The 16,088-nt window shown below is 39.7% G+C and overlaps 1 protein-coding gene across 2 annotated transcripts; it reads right to left on the bottom strand.

The window, feature by feature from the left end:
• Positions 1–449: 449 nt before the first annotated feature.
• Positions 450–12,285, bottom strand: LOC124674027 (valine--tRNA ligase, chloroplastic/mitochondrial 2-like). 2 transcript variants are annotated; one of them, XM_047210063.1, is made up of 27 exons: positions 12,141–12,285; positions 11,950–12,031; positions 11,140–11,266; positions 10,110–10,193; positions 9,912–10,006; positions 9,359–9,450; positions 8,792–8,845; positions 7,760–7,812; positions 7,512–7,579; positions 7,137–7,212; positions 6,871–6,954; positions 6,168–6,316; positions 5,577–5,694; positions 5,371–5,487; positions 4,898–5,118; positions 3,929–4,018; positions 3,683–3,794; positions 3,121–3,231; positions 2,901–3,038; positions 2,758–2,808; positions 2,572–2,684; positions 2,118–2,265; positions 1,911–2,015; positions 1,722–1,823; positions 1,264–1,336; positions 1,016–1,182; positions 450–926 (listed from the first exon to the last, which is right to left on the bottom strand). In XM_047210063.1, the coding sequence occupies exons 1-27, from the start codon at positions 12,271–12,273 to the stop codon at positions 804–806; spliced, it is 2,886 nt and encodes a 961-aa protein (XP_047066019.1). In that variant the 5' UTR covers positions 12,274–12,285; the 3' UTR covers positions 450–803. The 2 variants fall into 2 exon arrangements, with proteins under 2 accessions (XP_047066019.1, XP_047066020.1); XM_047210064.1 differs by lacking the exons at positions 11,950–12,031; positions 12,141–12,285 and having other exon boundaries at positions 10,110–10,201; positions 11,140–11,251.
• Between the last annotated feature and the right edge of the window lie 3,803 nt (positions 12,286–16,088).

The following is a 16,088-nucleotide window of genomic DNA, read 5'->3' as shown; positions in this document are numbered from 1 at the left end:
AAGAGGTAAAGTGTGCCTGCCGACTGCCATGGGAAGCACTCGCCCAACCTCAACAGGTGGGCTGGGTTCCGGAACCTGAGGGAGCCAAGCCAAGTCCCCTTGTAGGCGTGGATGATTAAGACGTAGCTTGCTGTGCCGAGTCACCTGAGGCCCTGATACCGGACATTTGCTTGAACAGTCCATATGATGATGATTCATGAGAGCCGTCTTCCCACGCAAGGTCATCTCACATGGGTTCACAGCCACAAAGACGACTCCAGTCACCAGGCCATATCAGACAATCCGGAGCGCACTCTTGATACTCCGGTGACAGGACATCAAGGTGCCGATATCAGATTACAACAAAGCTTCATTGGTACAAGTTGCTGTGAGCGCCTAGGATGGCTCTAGGGATGTATCGATCATCAAGATAGGAGGGTGGAACTATTTAATGTTGAATTCACAGGTTCTAATCATGCCATATTTTGTTTCAATATATTCCGAATGGATGGTGTTGACTGACCAGACAAATTCACAAGACAATCTTACAACTGCAAGTGTTTTCAATATAAATCATTATACTACAAGAAAATTATAGAGGCGGCAAAATAAACAATCCTATTAAGCCGTATACATCAAAATGAATTTAGAATGTTTTTGTGAAGTATAACCCATCTACGGCTCTGCTCTGCTGCTTCGGGCTGACCATTTCAGAGGGAAGTTTGCTTCACAGACTAGTGTTTGAACATCTGTGGTGCCGAGCCAGTATAAATCAAAATTGGCTTCACAATGGCAGATCCCACCATCGATGATGAATAGTACATCTACGTGGAAACTGTTGACTGCAGGAAGGAAAGCCGGTTCTTAGTCAGGGAGATCCTCTCCTCTGCCTCCGATGCTTTTTCACGAACTCCACGAACTATATCTTCCGGCGCCTTCTCTACAAACTGCACCACAATTGAAATGCATAACCAACAGGATAAGTGAACTTGAATATGGAAAACTAGCTCACAGAAAGAAGAAATAGTCGACATACACTGGGGGAACTGAGCCGGGCCAAAAGAGCGTCATATTCTATCTGCATCTTAGATAGGCGCTTGGAGAGCCGCTTAACTTCCTCAGACACATCAACCATGTCAGCCAAAGGTAGGTACGCCTCCAAACCCTCATCAGCAACAATGTGGACAGACTGGTTTGCATCACCTAGCAAGCATGGAATGTGTTTTCGTATTGGCAAACTGCATCAATCAAGATAACGTCTCGAAAATTTTACAAGGTACTCACTTGGTAGCGATTCAGTAAAATGTACATTCTTTGCGTCAAGCTTCGAAAGTAAAGCAAGAACCTGCCTCTCTTTCTGCGGCATAAAAATACTAGTCAGATGACTGGAATAAAATAAAATAAAACAGCAGGCTGTATGCAGGAAAGTTGCAGCTATCGTAGATTTTTTGAGGAAACAGCAACTTTCTGCTGATATTTACAGGAAGATAGCATCTATCATCCATACATGGTTAACTCTACTCTCTTAAGTTCTAACGGCGAAGCTTTCCCAGCTAAATAATACGTCTATGCAGTATTCTTTGGCAATTTGATTTCAACAATTTGAGTACTAAATTACACCGAATAACCACAAGTCTTCTTTCTGAAAAACATGCTACGCTAAATTGCTGGGTCAAAAGGCTCACAATATAGGTACAATGAAATGTCACTAAAAGAAAGGACTTGCTGTTCAAGCCACGTACCGATATGTACTCCAGGACATCGGCAGAGGCAACAACAGAAGCTGATATCCGTTTAGCTGGCTCCACAGAATACTCTGCTCGGACATTTCTGATTCCTCTTATCTGTTATCATAGGGGTAAATCAAACAAAATGGTCGCCGGCAGTCTATAACATTCAAACTAAGCACATACAGCTAAGCGAAAATTTACCAAGGATTGCAAGTTCTGAAATCTTTTGATAGACAATGAACTCTTTGGAAGGTCAGTGCTAGGCCAGGGAGCAACTATAAGTGCATGCTTTCTGTACGGCAATGCCTGAAAATAATTATATACTAACTATATGTCAGTGCTTGGCCAGGGAGCAACTTAAGGAAGTGAGAGTGAAAATGATGTAATGGATAGTCAAGGTTTCAGTACCTGCCATAATTCTTCAGTGACAAAGGGCATGAATGGATGCAGTAGCTTAAGTATGTTTTCAAACACATACAAGAGAACACTTTGTGTCGTAGTAGTAGCTGAACTGTCACCAGAGTGGTAGAGACGAGTCTTACTAGATTCAATGTACCTACATTATAACAATTTTGTAAAAACATATAAATTATTAAATCTACAAGAAAGAATGCACCTAAACAGGCAAGGATAGGTTAGAGATAGGAGTATACAGCCAAGCAATAGCTTGGTATATACTTCCTTCGTTCGGAAATAAGTGTCGGAGATTTTTCTAGATTCGCATGTATCTACACACTAAAACGTGTCTAGATACATGTGAATCTAGACAAATCGGCAACACTTATTTCCGAATGGAGGGAGTATTAGACAATACTGTGCAAACAAGGTTGAGTTTCCACTATATGGTTGTACACCATCTTACCAATCAGCAAAATGGCCCCAAAAGAAATCATAGATTTCTCTAGCTGCATCTCCAAAGTAAAACTTGTCATAACTTATGCTGACTTTATCGATAAGTTCGTGTAGTCCCGTAACCTGGATTGTAGTTTATTCTCTTTATTACCAGAACTCATTAAAGACCAATAATTCAAGAAAATACTGGACTCACCACCCAGCATTCTGGCAATGGTAGTTGCTGAAGCGATGCTTCTGTGTCAAACTGAAGAAGAGATACATAGTAGGAACAGTTACATAAAGGAGAACGAACTTTAGTGAATGCATCCTGTGCAATTTGAAAATTCAGTGACATACCTTGTTTGCTAATAAGAGATCCCATGCAGTGGCATCACTTCTATCAGGCAAATTCTGCAACAAAAATTTGCCTGCATTCCAGAGTTTGTTGGTGAAAGCCTTATTTGATGTCAACCTTTCTGTCGAGAGATTAATGTCCTGAAGTGAAAATGTGTGTTAACAACGGAGAAGTGACCAAGCTTGATGAATGTAAAATGCAGAAGACCATGGAAAAGCAAACCTGGCCAGCAGTGCCCATGCAAAGTGTAAATCTCAATGCATCTGTCCCATACTCTTTCATGGTATCTAGGGGGTCTATGACATTGCCCAGTGACTTTGACATTTTTCGTCCCTAAAATAACCTGATGATTAGTCTGTGAAACGGAGAGCAACATAAACAAGTCCAACAGATAATTTATGACACATGTCAAACAGACTTCATAATGGACACCAACAGAAATGTATGGAAAGCAAAAACAGAGAGAAAACACTAAGCAAAGTACAAGTAAACTAAGATTCTAGCACATGAATTGCTGATTTCCATGCAGTCCTATCAAGAGCCAAATCGGTACATTCCAATCCCTTGAGTCCCTACCACCTCCTCCCATATCAATTAGCAGCTCCTAGTAACTAGTAATGCCATGTACATCATGCTTCCTCAGATACAGTTGTGTTCTCACAAAATCAAGTGACATAGAAGTTTGATCATCTTACTTATAAATTGCAAGAAAATGCTGCGTTTGACTGTTTGTCCCCTCATAAGTAAAACATAAACAAGTACTTATGGTGCCCATATCTCTCACCTCAGAGTCCCGGATAAGACCATGTAGATAGACATAAGAGAATGGAACAGTTCCTGTAAACTCAATTCCCATCATGACCATCCGTGCAACCCAGAAGAACAAAATGTCATGGCTGTTAAAAACAAATTATCTATAGTATCAAACATAGTAAATGGAATAGCAGAATATTAACACATAGCTAAGCACAGCAGATAAATCACCTTATAAAAAGAAAGGAAGAAAAGATTGTTGCTGAAGCTAACATACCCGGTCTCTAGAACTGTTGCGGGATAAAAGTTCTTAAAATCCTCCTTGGACGTATCTGGCCAACCAAGTGTGCTGAAAGGCCATAAAGCACTGCACAGCAAATTCCAACAAGTCAAAACAGAAACTACGTGCAATTTTTTTAATATTACTTGTAAGAGATTTGCTTATAATATTTATACTTCTGCAGTTCTGCTATTTTCAAGACTTGGAAAATAAGGCAAAGAAATATAAAGGAAGAAAGAAAGTGTAACATAGATTATAGGATGAAAAGAAAGAAAGAGAATGTAATATAGGAAGAATAGGAAGAAAGAGAATGTAATATAAGAAAAGAAAGAAAAGGGAACGTAATGTAGGAATTACATGGCAATCAATTTAGGGGAAAGAAATAAAGACAATGTATTATAGGAGGTCAGAAAGAATACTGAGCAAAGGTTTATTGGAGTCTAAAGCCCTGAGCACTACCACACAAGGACATTAACCTTTAACCTGCTTATTGTGGTTGCACATGAGGGGGCTAAAAAAATCATTTAGAAGCATGGAAGTGACAAATATTGCTAAGAATTTTAAGAAGAATTTGTGGTTTATTCTTTCGAAACAATCACAATGAAAGTGGTTAAAAATATTTTAGTGTCACATATTGATGTTGCAATGAGAAAAACCAGAACTTCAGGAAATTGCCAAGACACTATTTTCCTACTAATACAAAATGCGTAATGTCAGGGCCTCCTATATGGTCTTTCATTAAGAAAATGTATTGCAGAACTCTGTGCTCAATTTCAAAATAAGGAGCATGTAGTTTCATTACGTGATAATGTTGGTGTGCAAATCAAATGATGAAATTCAAGCGATCAAGAAATTCATATAGCAGAAAAACAATCGGTGCAAATCAAATGATAAATTCGTGCGATCAGGAAGTTCATACTGCAGAAAAGTAATTGATACCACACATCTTTGAAGAGCACAACAAACCTTGAGAACCAAGTATCGAGAACATCAGGGTCCTGATATATTTCAACTGATTTTCCATATTTTTCCTGAGCTTTTGCAAGTGCTTCCTCTTCATTTTTGGCAACAATATAGTCTTCTTCACATTTCTTTCCAACGATGTACCAGACTGGTATCCGATGGCCCCACCACAATTGTCTACTTATACACCAGTCTTTTATATTTGTTAACCAATTATTATATATCTGCAGCAGCACACAAAAGAATGAGCAGGGAAATAGTGGCCAAGTCAACTGCAAATTTCATTTCTGACGGAGAATTATATGCAGATATATGACCACTTTCTTTGGCACATATATATATTGTTTTACTGAGCTCCAAGTGAATTCCTCCTTCAATGTTTCTGTAAAATCTGTTGCCGTGCTTTTGTGTGCTTACTGCTGAGCGGCAGATAACTACCTTTCCAGAGAATCAGTGTGAAAGATACATGCATTTACCTTTTCAAATCTCTCTGGAAGAATAATTAGTTGTCCCTTTTCAACAGCCTGGAGGGCTCTTTCAGCCAATGGCTCCATTGTGACAAACCATTGTTTACTAATTAAAGGCTCAATCACCTAGGATCACACAAAAGTAGGGTCATCAGGCCCTTTGAAAAACATCAGCAGGCCTTAAATATGAGCAAGAACAAGAAAAAGGTTCACACTTCACCACCCCGTTGAGATCTGGGAACTCTAAGTGTATAGGGTTCCTTCTTCACTGCCAATTTAGTCTCAACAAGTTCGGACCACAGCTTCTCTCGTGCCTCGAAGCGATCCATACCACTGAAAAAAGAGGAAAATAAGTTAAAGCCAACATGTTGCACACAGAAGGCCCTACAACTTGCAACTCTGTTACCTACTGTTTTATCTTATGCAGTAGTTGAATGAACTGCTTACATTAATTCTACTAACTCAATGCCACAAGTTGGGTTCGCAACCTTTTTGTCTTAAATTTTCAAAAACAGTAAGCAGTATTAAACAGCTGAAGTCCTCTTGTGTCATAACTCGAAAGCAAATTCAAAATCACCAAAAATATAGGGGTTTGTAAGCAGCTGAATTTTCAAGTCGTAAGAAAATCCACCACGGAATAGAAGAATAATGGTTTTAGTTCATAGGTGCTGTCTTACAAAAAAAAAATCGACAAAATGCGAAGAGGTGTTTGCGTTTCATTTCATTGAAAAGATAGGGTTTGGTACACGGCTCCTAGGAGGTACAATTCTTCAGTTAATATATGTGCTGTCTTACGAAAATAATACCTGTATAATCCAGCAACATCATTTAGTGTGCCATCTTTGTTCATAACATTAAGAATTGGCAGCCCAAGCTTTCGGGCAATATGATAATCATTCTGATCATGTCCAGGACTAATCTTCAGCACTCCTGTTCCAAATTCTGGATCAACGTACTGTACATCATAGAAGCAATAGTTACTATTAACAGGAGTCATGCAAAGTCCATCTAAGGAACACTATCCTGCCTCCCCTTTAGTACTCCCTTCAACTGCTTCTGGATTGAGGTTGACCAAATTACTACAATGAAGTGATCTTTTTTACTCTAGTGAGGGAGAAACCGCATATGGTCATAGAAAGAATATTTTGGCTTTGCTTATGCGAGTATGAAGAACCTACACAAGAATGCATGTCTCATCTAAGTACGGCAAGCCAAGCAAAAGGCCAGCTTGGGATACACAAATTTTAATAAATCAAAACTTAGCCACAAAAACAGCCACACCATTGAAGTAGTTAACAATATGAATAACAGCTTTCCTGAATTCAACTGGCAGGTGATAGCGTAAATTTTGCAAGTACAAGCGGCACAATAACATGACAAAGATGGTGAGAGAACACCTACAACTAGTGAATATAGTGTTTTGCATTACGTTAGTTTAATTAATCTCACAATATCCTTTCTGGAATTACTTGAAATATACAAAATACTAGAGATAACTATTATTCTTACCCGATCAGCTATAATAGGAACATGTCTCCCAAATGTCAAGGGTACAATAGCCAATCTTCCCACATATTTTGCATAACGCTCATCCTGCATTACCAATTAACAAATTGAAATAAAGATTGTTGACAGACCTAATCTCTTCAAGAAATAAAATAGCTCAACGTAGTTGTAAAATAGGTTGCAACGAAATGCACAAATAGTTTTATTATACGCTTATATTTACTATCGAGTACCGACATATAGTCTGGGCTAACTGCAATAGAGCATACCTCTGGGTTAACTGCAATTGCAACATCACCAAATAGGGTCTCGGGTCGTGTTGTCGCAATAGTCATAAAATCATCCCTGCCCCACAAATTGAATGTGTGTAAGCCAAATTCACCATTAGATAGTGTCAATTTGTCAAACATGTTATATGATTGTGAAAGATAATGCATATCAGAAAACTCGTGCTCATGAAAATGTTCACACTTAAATCACAAGGGGGAGACAACAACAAAAAAACTGGTAACACACAAGCATGCACTTAGTTGTAAATACAGTCAACAATATGTATAATGACATCATCAATTACTTAAAGATGATTCACACTGATTATTGTGAGATGTTAGATGACCACAAGATTTAGAATTTAAAAGAAATACCTTGATCCACCAGCGACGCGGTACTTCATAAAGTACAAATAGCCAGGTTCTTCAGAGTATTCAACTTCCTAATAAAATCAAGCATTTCAGAATCAAATCTTGAATTGGCTCATGTATAATCACCCATGCAATATTGAAGTTTCAGCTCTCATATACGTTACCGGATTTTCTTTTAGTTTTAGTAATTAGCTCTGCCGATATATAGATGTGTGTACTTGTTTAAAAAAGGAGGAAATCTCTTCACATACTAGGTCAGATACTGCAGTCTGCAGGTTAGGAGACCAATTGACCAAATATGATCCTGTGAACGGAAGTACAATAGATCAATCAATATTTACCAAAGATACATAAGGTAAGTCCCTAATTTTAACAACATACAAGAGAGATAAAACAATTCAAAAAAATAAGAATTGGTCCATCCAACAAGAAAAACCATATAAAATGGTATAACAATCATGATGCCATCATCAACCATGAAATAACGCAAGCATTAAGCATAACAGAAGAATAAACATATCAGGCATATGCAAAAGAAAACACAGATAGAGTACCAACTACCAATATCAAACAGACCTATAGCATGTTTTACTATGCTGGATGGTGCATGCTCCATGAGTTGCCAGCTACATGTTTGAAATTATTTGGCATTTAAAAGGGCAGCGTGCGGGTCCAGCCACTCAATTTGTATCACTATCCAGAAGTACAGCCACTCACTTGTGGGTTGTAGCCTGAAGAAATATTTTTCATTACCAGTGTATCCTACATTTCTGATTCATAACATTACAGAACTTCTGATTGCTGAGAAAATCAAGAGTTTTCACATCTTCCACCATATAGCTACTTAATTATCCAATCAGCAGTAACCAACAAAAGATAAATATACATGGTAACTTTAGCACTAAAGCTTATGACAAGCATGGCCCCTACGAACTTCTAGAAGTAGTAACATAAGCCTTATACCGATAATAACAATAACATATAAGCACATACAAGACAGCGTTATTCTCGTCCCCTACTCTATACAAGATCATCTGTTCACTACTGCCAAGTATACTAACGCTAAATGGAGTTTCAAAATCAAATAGTAGTACAAAATCCACCAATAATAAGTATGCTAAGATAGTCAACTAAAAACTATAACCAGGCAAAATTAGGTGATACACCAAGAAATTTGACAACAGAAAAAAAGGATACTGAACTCAACACAAGCACATTACACAATATTATGCGCATTCACTTTCTTTTGTAGTAGAGCATGTACCCATGTTTAATTATAATACCTTGATATATGAGTCCTTTTTCATGAAGCCTAACGAATGCTTCAACAACTGCACCTGCAAAATAGAAAGAAAAAACCACCAGGTTCTAACATTCAGCTCGAGTGGGCATCTACCATTGCTATCAGCCTATCACAACTATATTACTGATGGTTCTACAACAAAAATGATGGGTCAAAGTTCACTAGTGTACATAAATGGCATTAAACACTTCAGATCTGACAGGTCGAACATCAAACAGATATCACTCTCATTTGTAAAAGTTGAGCAGAAATCACAGAATCAGGAATCAAAATGGGAGTCAAAAACCATAGGCCATTATCGTGATCCTGATCAAATGCAAGTTTATCGACAAGAACCAAATTAATATATGCAAACCATGTTACCTGATGACTGCAGAAAAAGAAAACTAACATAACTACATAAGAAAGTCCTAAAAATCAGAAACAAGCTAGTAGTCCCACAACATAATGCCACAAAAACCATTCAAACAAACATAATGCCATAAAATACAAGTACTAGTAAATGCCGATGGCATCAATTGCAATTGAAACATCAGTTGACACTTACGACTTAAGTGATCATCTAGAGTGAAGCATTCACGAGTCCAGTCACAAGATGCACCCAATCGCTTAATCTGATTAGTGATAGTACTCCCATACCTGAATGGAGAAGTATTCAGAACAAAAAACAAACAATCCACTGTGAAAATTCAGTTTTAAAAAGAACTTCTAATAAATGCAACCGTCTGGAATGAATGATCTTTCCTCATAAGTTCCATGATAGTTAATTTCTAATTATTATGACAGACAAACCCAACACCATATTAACAATACCAGAGGACAGCAAAGCACAAAGAAACTAAAGCATAATGCATGTGAGATGCATGTCCGAACGCATCGAGGATGGAGTGAGGGTGCTGACCAATTACATTTAGAAAGAGGAAATCACGTGGGTAGTACCTTTTTGGAATGTAAGGGTAGTTTATAGTAAATCCAGGTAATTAAGAAAATATTTCATCAGTTTTGTAAAAAAAAAGGATTGCTTCAATTCAGCAAGATAAAAATCAGCTGCATCAGAAAACAGTATAAGCAAACTGGACTGGATTCAGAAAAGGACTGACTTTTCTTTCCACTCCCAAACTCTTTCAGTAAACTCCTCCCGTGTAAGATCTGTTCTTTTGATGCCTTTGGCAGCTAACATCTTTTCCACAACTAACTGAATTATAAATGAAAATTGAAAATAAAAATTAGCCTATTACTGCACTAAGTGTGAAACACAACATTGAATACAGAGTAAATTTGTAATAAGATCTACAAACCTGAGTTGCTATCCCAGCATGGTCAGTACCAGGTATCCAGAGTGCAGGCCTCCCTTTCATACGGAAATACCTTATCATTATATCCTGAGTTACTTAAAGAAAAGGAGAAACTTTAGTCAGAAAAATACTAAAGCCCAAAACGGTGGAAAGAAACAAAACTTAGCTTTTCCATGTTTGGGATGTATATGTGGACTAATTGTCTCAGAACTTAGTAACACGATGTTAAGTACCCCATGAGAGGCAACTATCTAAGAATCTAAACTGCACAGGATTAACCTAAATAGGCTAGTTTAACAGCATCATGTAGTTCGCAGCATTCAAGTTATCATTTCTGCACATAATTTTTACATCATTATCACTTCTGCTTAATACAATAGTTGCAATTTTACTATACATGGCACGTTCACTGGTTGACAAGATAAAATCTCCAGTGCCATCGACACATGGCCTGTCTTCACCTTACTAGGCAAATCCATAGAAGCTTATGCTCAAATTTAACATGCAAGTTATTATTTCTGTACAGAATTTTTGGAACTTCTGCTTAATACAATAGTCGCAACTTTTACTATACATGGGCATGGCACATTCACTGGTTCCCAAGACAAAGTTTCCAGTGCCATCGACACATGGTCTGTCTTCACCTTACTAGGCAAATCCATAGAAGCCTATGCTCAAATTTAGCATGCAAGTTATCATTCCTGTTCAAAAAATTTACAACTTCGGCTTAATACGATAGTAGCAACTTTTACTATACATGACACATTCACTGGTTGCCGAGACAAAGTTGTCAGTGCCATCGAAACATGGCTTGTCTTCACCTTATTATGCAAATGCATAGAAGCTTATGTTGAAATTTAACATGCAAATCAACTTAAGGTAAAATACAGAGAAAAAATCACGATCCAACTAATCAACAGTGCAAATGCACTATAAAAGATCCGTAGGGTGTAAAGATAAATGAATTGTTTGCAAGGAATAATATAAACATATAGTTATCCAACATAATTAACACAGAAGTCTTATAAACTACCTCAAGGGTAACAAACATAGCATGACCCATATGCAGTGATCCAGTAACATTTGCAGGTGGCATAGGAATGACAAATGGATCTCCTCCACGATCGAAGTTAGGCTTAAAAAATCCTTGAGATTCCCACCTATGAAGCATCAAGTAAATCTTCTTACAAAACGTAAAGTAGTTCCAGAGATAATTTGTAGTGAGACAAGGGGGAAAGTAACTGCCAACATACAATTAGATTTATTCAATTCAGTTTATTGAACAGTACTTTAATCATATAACTAGATTATTAAGCTAGGAGTCGCCATCCTAGGTTGTAAGGCTAATCCAATGGGAGTTCTAACATACTTCTCTACCCTGTACCTAAGTTTACTTAGTGTTCCTGAATGAATCATGGAAATTATCGTGCGTACAATTCAATATGTATGAGTATAACAATACACCATCAGATCCAAAATTTAACCCATAAAAAGAGGCGGCTCTAAGCTCCATATCACATCTCTGCCACTTTGACTTGCTAACTACAGCTACCCATGGATCAGTAAGCCAGCAATGTACAAACATCAGTGATATTCTATCAATGTCTGCAAATCAGTGATCAGCTCTAAGATGAGCAACTAAATCTACATTTCCACACTACCAAATTAAAATTTCATCCCTCAACTTAATTGCTCGTAGCAGGGCTGGAATTGCAAGGCTGCGATGAATTTGTCGAATTGCCGGCCCCAAATCATGGTAATCATTACCACATGACAACGAGCATCAACGGATCACCATTCACCAAGCAAGCGAGATAACTCACAGCAAAGAGGGCTAAATTACCAGCTATAAATCCGCTCCTCGCTGGTGAAGTCGAACGACTTGGCGACCTCCGGAGAGGTGAACACGTCCCTCTCGGCAACCGCTGCAAAGCGAACAAAGCTCAATCGATTCAATGCACGACCCAATCCCACCGAATCTCGCACCAGCTGGACTAAACGAACTGGGCCGAGAACCGGGGAGCCAGCAGTTACCTGCGCAGAACCTGCGGACGGCGCGGCGCGGGGTCCAGGCCGGGCGGCGGTGCGCGGAGAAGAGGAGCGGGTTGAGGCGGCGGAGGCAGGACGAGGACGAGGAGAGGAGGTGGGAGGGGCCCGCGAGCGCCATTGGAGCCGCGGGCGGGCGCGCGCGCGGCTCGCGTGCCTTGGGGGCGCTGGCGACCGGGATAAACCCTAGAAGTGGAGCTTCTGGGGGGTTTGGATTTGGAAGAGGATAGTGGTGCTGGGCACCGTAGGGGAACGGAGCGTGGTGGCGCAAAGCGAAGGGAATGATGACCAAATCCGTATTGAGCGTTGCTACAGTATATGTTTTGATTTTCTTTATTTTGCCTCAATAGAAATTTCTGCCTGATCCATATTTGAATTTGCGCACAAAAAATAGTGGATTAAGATCGGATATTCCAAAGGGAGGCCGAGCTCGAGAGATCCCTCCATTAAAATATTCAAAAAATTCAATAAAAATTCATGGGTATTACTACTCCTTACAAGCATGTAAAATCTCAACATGAAAATATTTGTACTATTTTCTTTGCTTTTTTGCATTTTAGACTACATAAAAAACAAAATCATTGATCTAAGTATAGTGAATAATGAACATTTTAAAACTATAAATCCGTCATATTTCATCATTTTTATGTAGCCCAAAATATGAAAGAAGGCATTAAGATTTTGCATGCTTGTCGGATATATAGTTGACTAGATCCACACCTTTTCCAGTTTTTTTTTAAACTTACGTACATGATTTTTAAGCAATTGAAAATAAAAGACTCCCTAACCTCTTGCCCCATTTGCCCACACTTGGATAGAGATCAGAGTTCAATTTGTTCATTGGGATGTGGTTGCTTGCATCTGACCTAACATTGAATGTCTTGTTCCTTTTTTTTTTTTTTGAACACAGAGTGCCCCGAAGGGCGAAGAAGCTTCATTAAAACAACCGGTGGGTGTACAACATATTACAAAGGACCCCATGAAATAGTAGAATTACACATAGGTCCCCGGCATTTGCGTAAAGGGCCTCACTAAGAGAAAGAAAAACGCAATCAAACCCTTCTCTTTCCCCACCGACGAGCAGGAGATCAGCCATGTCGCCGTCGAGCTCCGAAGCGGGGACAAAACCACTTACTTCCAAGTCGGCGTGGGATGCGACCGCCAACCTCCGAAAGGGCCTCCGGAGGAGGTTGAAGATCTGCCAGGCTTCACTGGCATAGATAACGGACGGCATATTTACCGCCGATGTGGTGCTCGAACAAGGTGCTTCTATAGGACTCCGGCGCCACCTCCTCAGCATCGCCGCTCTGCAACCTCCCTTGCCCATCGCCACCATGACGCCTGGAGTTCGGGAGAGAAGAAGAGGAGCCGACGATGAAGAAGCAGCAAGGCCATACCGAAGCCACAGCAGAGAAACCGGCTCGCCATCAATCCCGAAGGCCCTGCCACGGACTCGGGGAGGCGCGCGTTGAAGATGGCAACTTCGGCGAAGCCGCAGGAGCTTATTGGGGAAGCCATCCTCGCATCCTCCCCAATCTTTGTCCATCCACCATGGATGAAGTTGGAGGAGCGGAAGATCCGAACTTTGGCTCGTCGCTCCAGACACGCCCAAAGCGGATGACGAGGAGGGAAGGGAGTGGCCTTATTGCTCGGAGATGCCATGCCTCCCTTCGCCGCCGCCGCCGCTCCCGCCACCGAGAGAAGCAGCCGACGAAGAAGAAGACTCGGGCGGGCCGGATCTGGCCAAGAAGATCCCACCGCCTACTCCAATACTCCACAAGGGTAGCCAACTGAAGAAGAAAACCTAGACTACTATATACATCAGGCCAGGCGCCTCTCCTTCCTCCGCTCCGCGCGGCATCGCCGGCGAAGAAGATTCGGGATCGGGCCGGCAAAGGGAAAGAGGGCCGGCGGACTCTCAACGGGTTAGGCGGAGAGAACGAGGAAGAGAGTGTGCCGTTACTCATTCCTTTTAAGAGTAGTTTGAGGTGAATTCATCGAAAATAACCATGAGAACATGGGTTTAGGAGGATAGGATTTTTAAAAATCTCAAAATACTATTTTTTTTTAGAAAATTAAAATAAATCACGCACGTGCATATTACCTTGACACCTACTCGTGCAAAATTTCAAGATAAATATTATTGTATGTGGCCTACACAAAAAATGAATCTTCGTTTGTGTGAATAATAAAATCCAATCCTTATATTATTGCTTGGACATGTAGCCTTTTTCGCACAAGTTACGTAATTTTGTATTTAAGTTCCACACTTAACATGCATATACCTTGTTGTGAAGATTGTCCCAAACTCGTTGTACATGTTTGGTGGAATTCAATCCTTGTATTGTTGATGGGTGTTTCTGCGGGGCTCAATCATTGTGGTGTAAAGCACGATGAAATTCTTGCGAGCCTCCAATTAAATTGTGAAGATTTCCCCGAACTTGTTTCACATATTCGGTGGAATGCAGTCCTTATATTGTTGATTGGTGTTTTTTTAACCCAAGACTATGAGGCAATAGTCCCACAACAATTTATTACTCCAACTCAGTCCAAAGTATATACAAGTAACCAAAATAAGAGGAAAAGAAAATTAAATATGTACAAAGAAGAGATAAAAGTGGAGTAAGGCTCTAAGGCAGAGACCTAATCCAGGTGAGCAGCCTATCCTTGTGCTTTGCTTTGATCCGATATTGCATGAGAGATATGTCATGGATAAATTTACCCTTCTACTTAGTGAATGAGCAGGATGAGCACTTCCATAAAGAAAGGTTGTGAACAGGGACGGAGCCAGGAAAGTGATATAAGGGGGGCCAACTACATGTAAAAAATTCTTGGAGGGGGCCATATAGCTAAATTTAGGTAAAACTGCAGATCAAATCATCATATTAACAAGGGTATTTTCAGAAAAACTTCCATCATGAGGGGGGCCATGGCCCCAGCCAAGCACCCTGCCGGCTCCGTCCCTGGTTGTGAAAAGCTTTGTTGATTGGTGTTCCAGCAATCTCGCTTGGTAGAATTCTTGGGAGCCTTCAATTAAATTGTGAAGGAAATCTATTGCACGGGTTCGGTGACCACCCTCAAATGTTCACTAGGGTATCGGGACACTTTCATTTTGGTGGGGAAGGCTTGAGAAGAATACGCTAAGCCATTGCGGTGTTTGGGAGCATTATGCCTCCACATCGCTCCAATATAGAGTAGCATCCGCAGGGATGTGAACTCGAGATACATAGTTGTTTTCGCATGGTCAATTATTTATACACCTCAACCTTTTTTACTTACACATTTACTTTGTGGTAGCCATTGTGTTTTCAGTTATATCTATCTTGGTATCAACTTACTGCATATCTTGTCTAGCATAAGTTATTGGTGCACACAAACTGGTTCAAACAAGGATGCTAAACTACTTTGAAATTCACAAGGATCTTTTTGTGTTTAGAATCAAAATCCTAATTACATGACACTAGTTGTACGATTTTGTACAAATCCTAATAATTTAGAAGGTCAAATGTATGATAATGTCCTGCAAAAAGTTCGCGTTGTTGTGTTTTACTCACATATATTTCTCATACATTCACCTTTCCATCCAATGATTTTGTACCATTCTTATAGATAACACTAAAAATGTCAGCTTGATTTATTTCCTTAATGTTATTATCCATGATTTTGATTTTTGCAAGCAAAATCAAATTGTCAATCACTTAAAATGATGGTCATTCTCAAACAAAGGAAGAAAAAGATTACCAACTTTGCACTCATCCTTCCTTCAAATTTAAGTTGACTAATTTTAAAGAGAAGAGTATCAGCAAATCTCGCTTGGTAGAATTCTTGGGAGCCTTCAATTAAATTGTGAAGGAAATCTATTGCACGGGTTCGGTGACCACCCTCAAATGTTCACTAGGGTATCGGGACACTTTCATTTTGGTGGGGAAGGCTTGA

This window comes from Lolium rigidum, chromosome 7 (genome assembly GCF_022539505.1).
Source record: "Lolium rigidum isolate FL_2022 chromosome 7, APGP_CSIRO_Lrig_0.1, whole genome shotgun sequence".
NCBI lineage: Eukaryota > Viridiplantae > Streptophyta > Magnoliopsida > Poales > Poaceae > Lolium > Lolium rigidum.
Note: the sequence above shows the minus strand (reverse complement) of the source record. Positions and strands in the feature narration are given on the sequence as shown.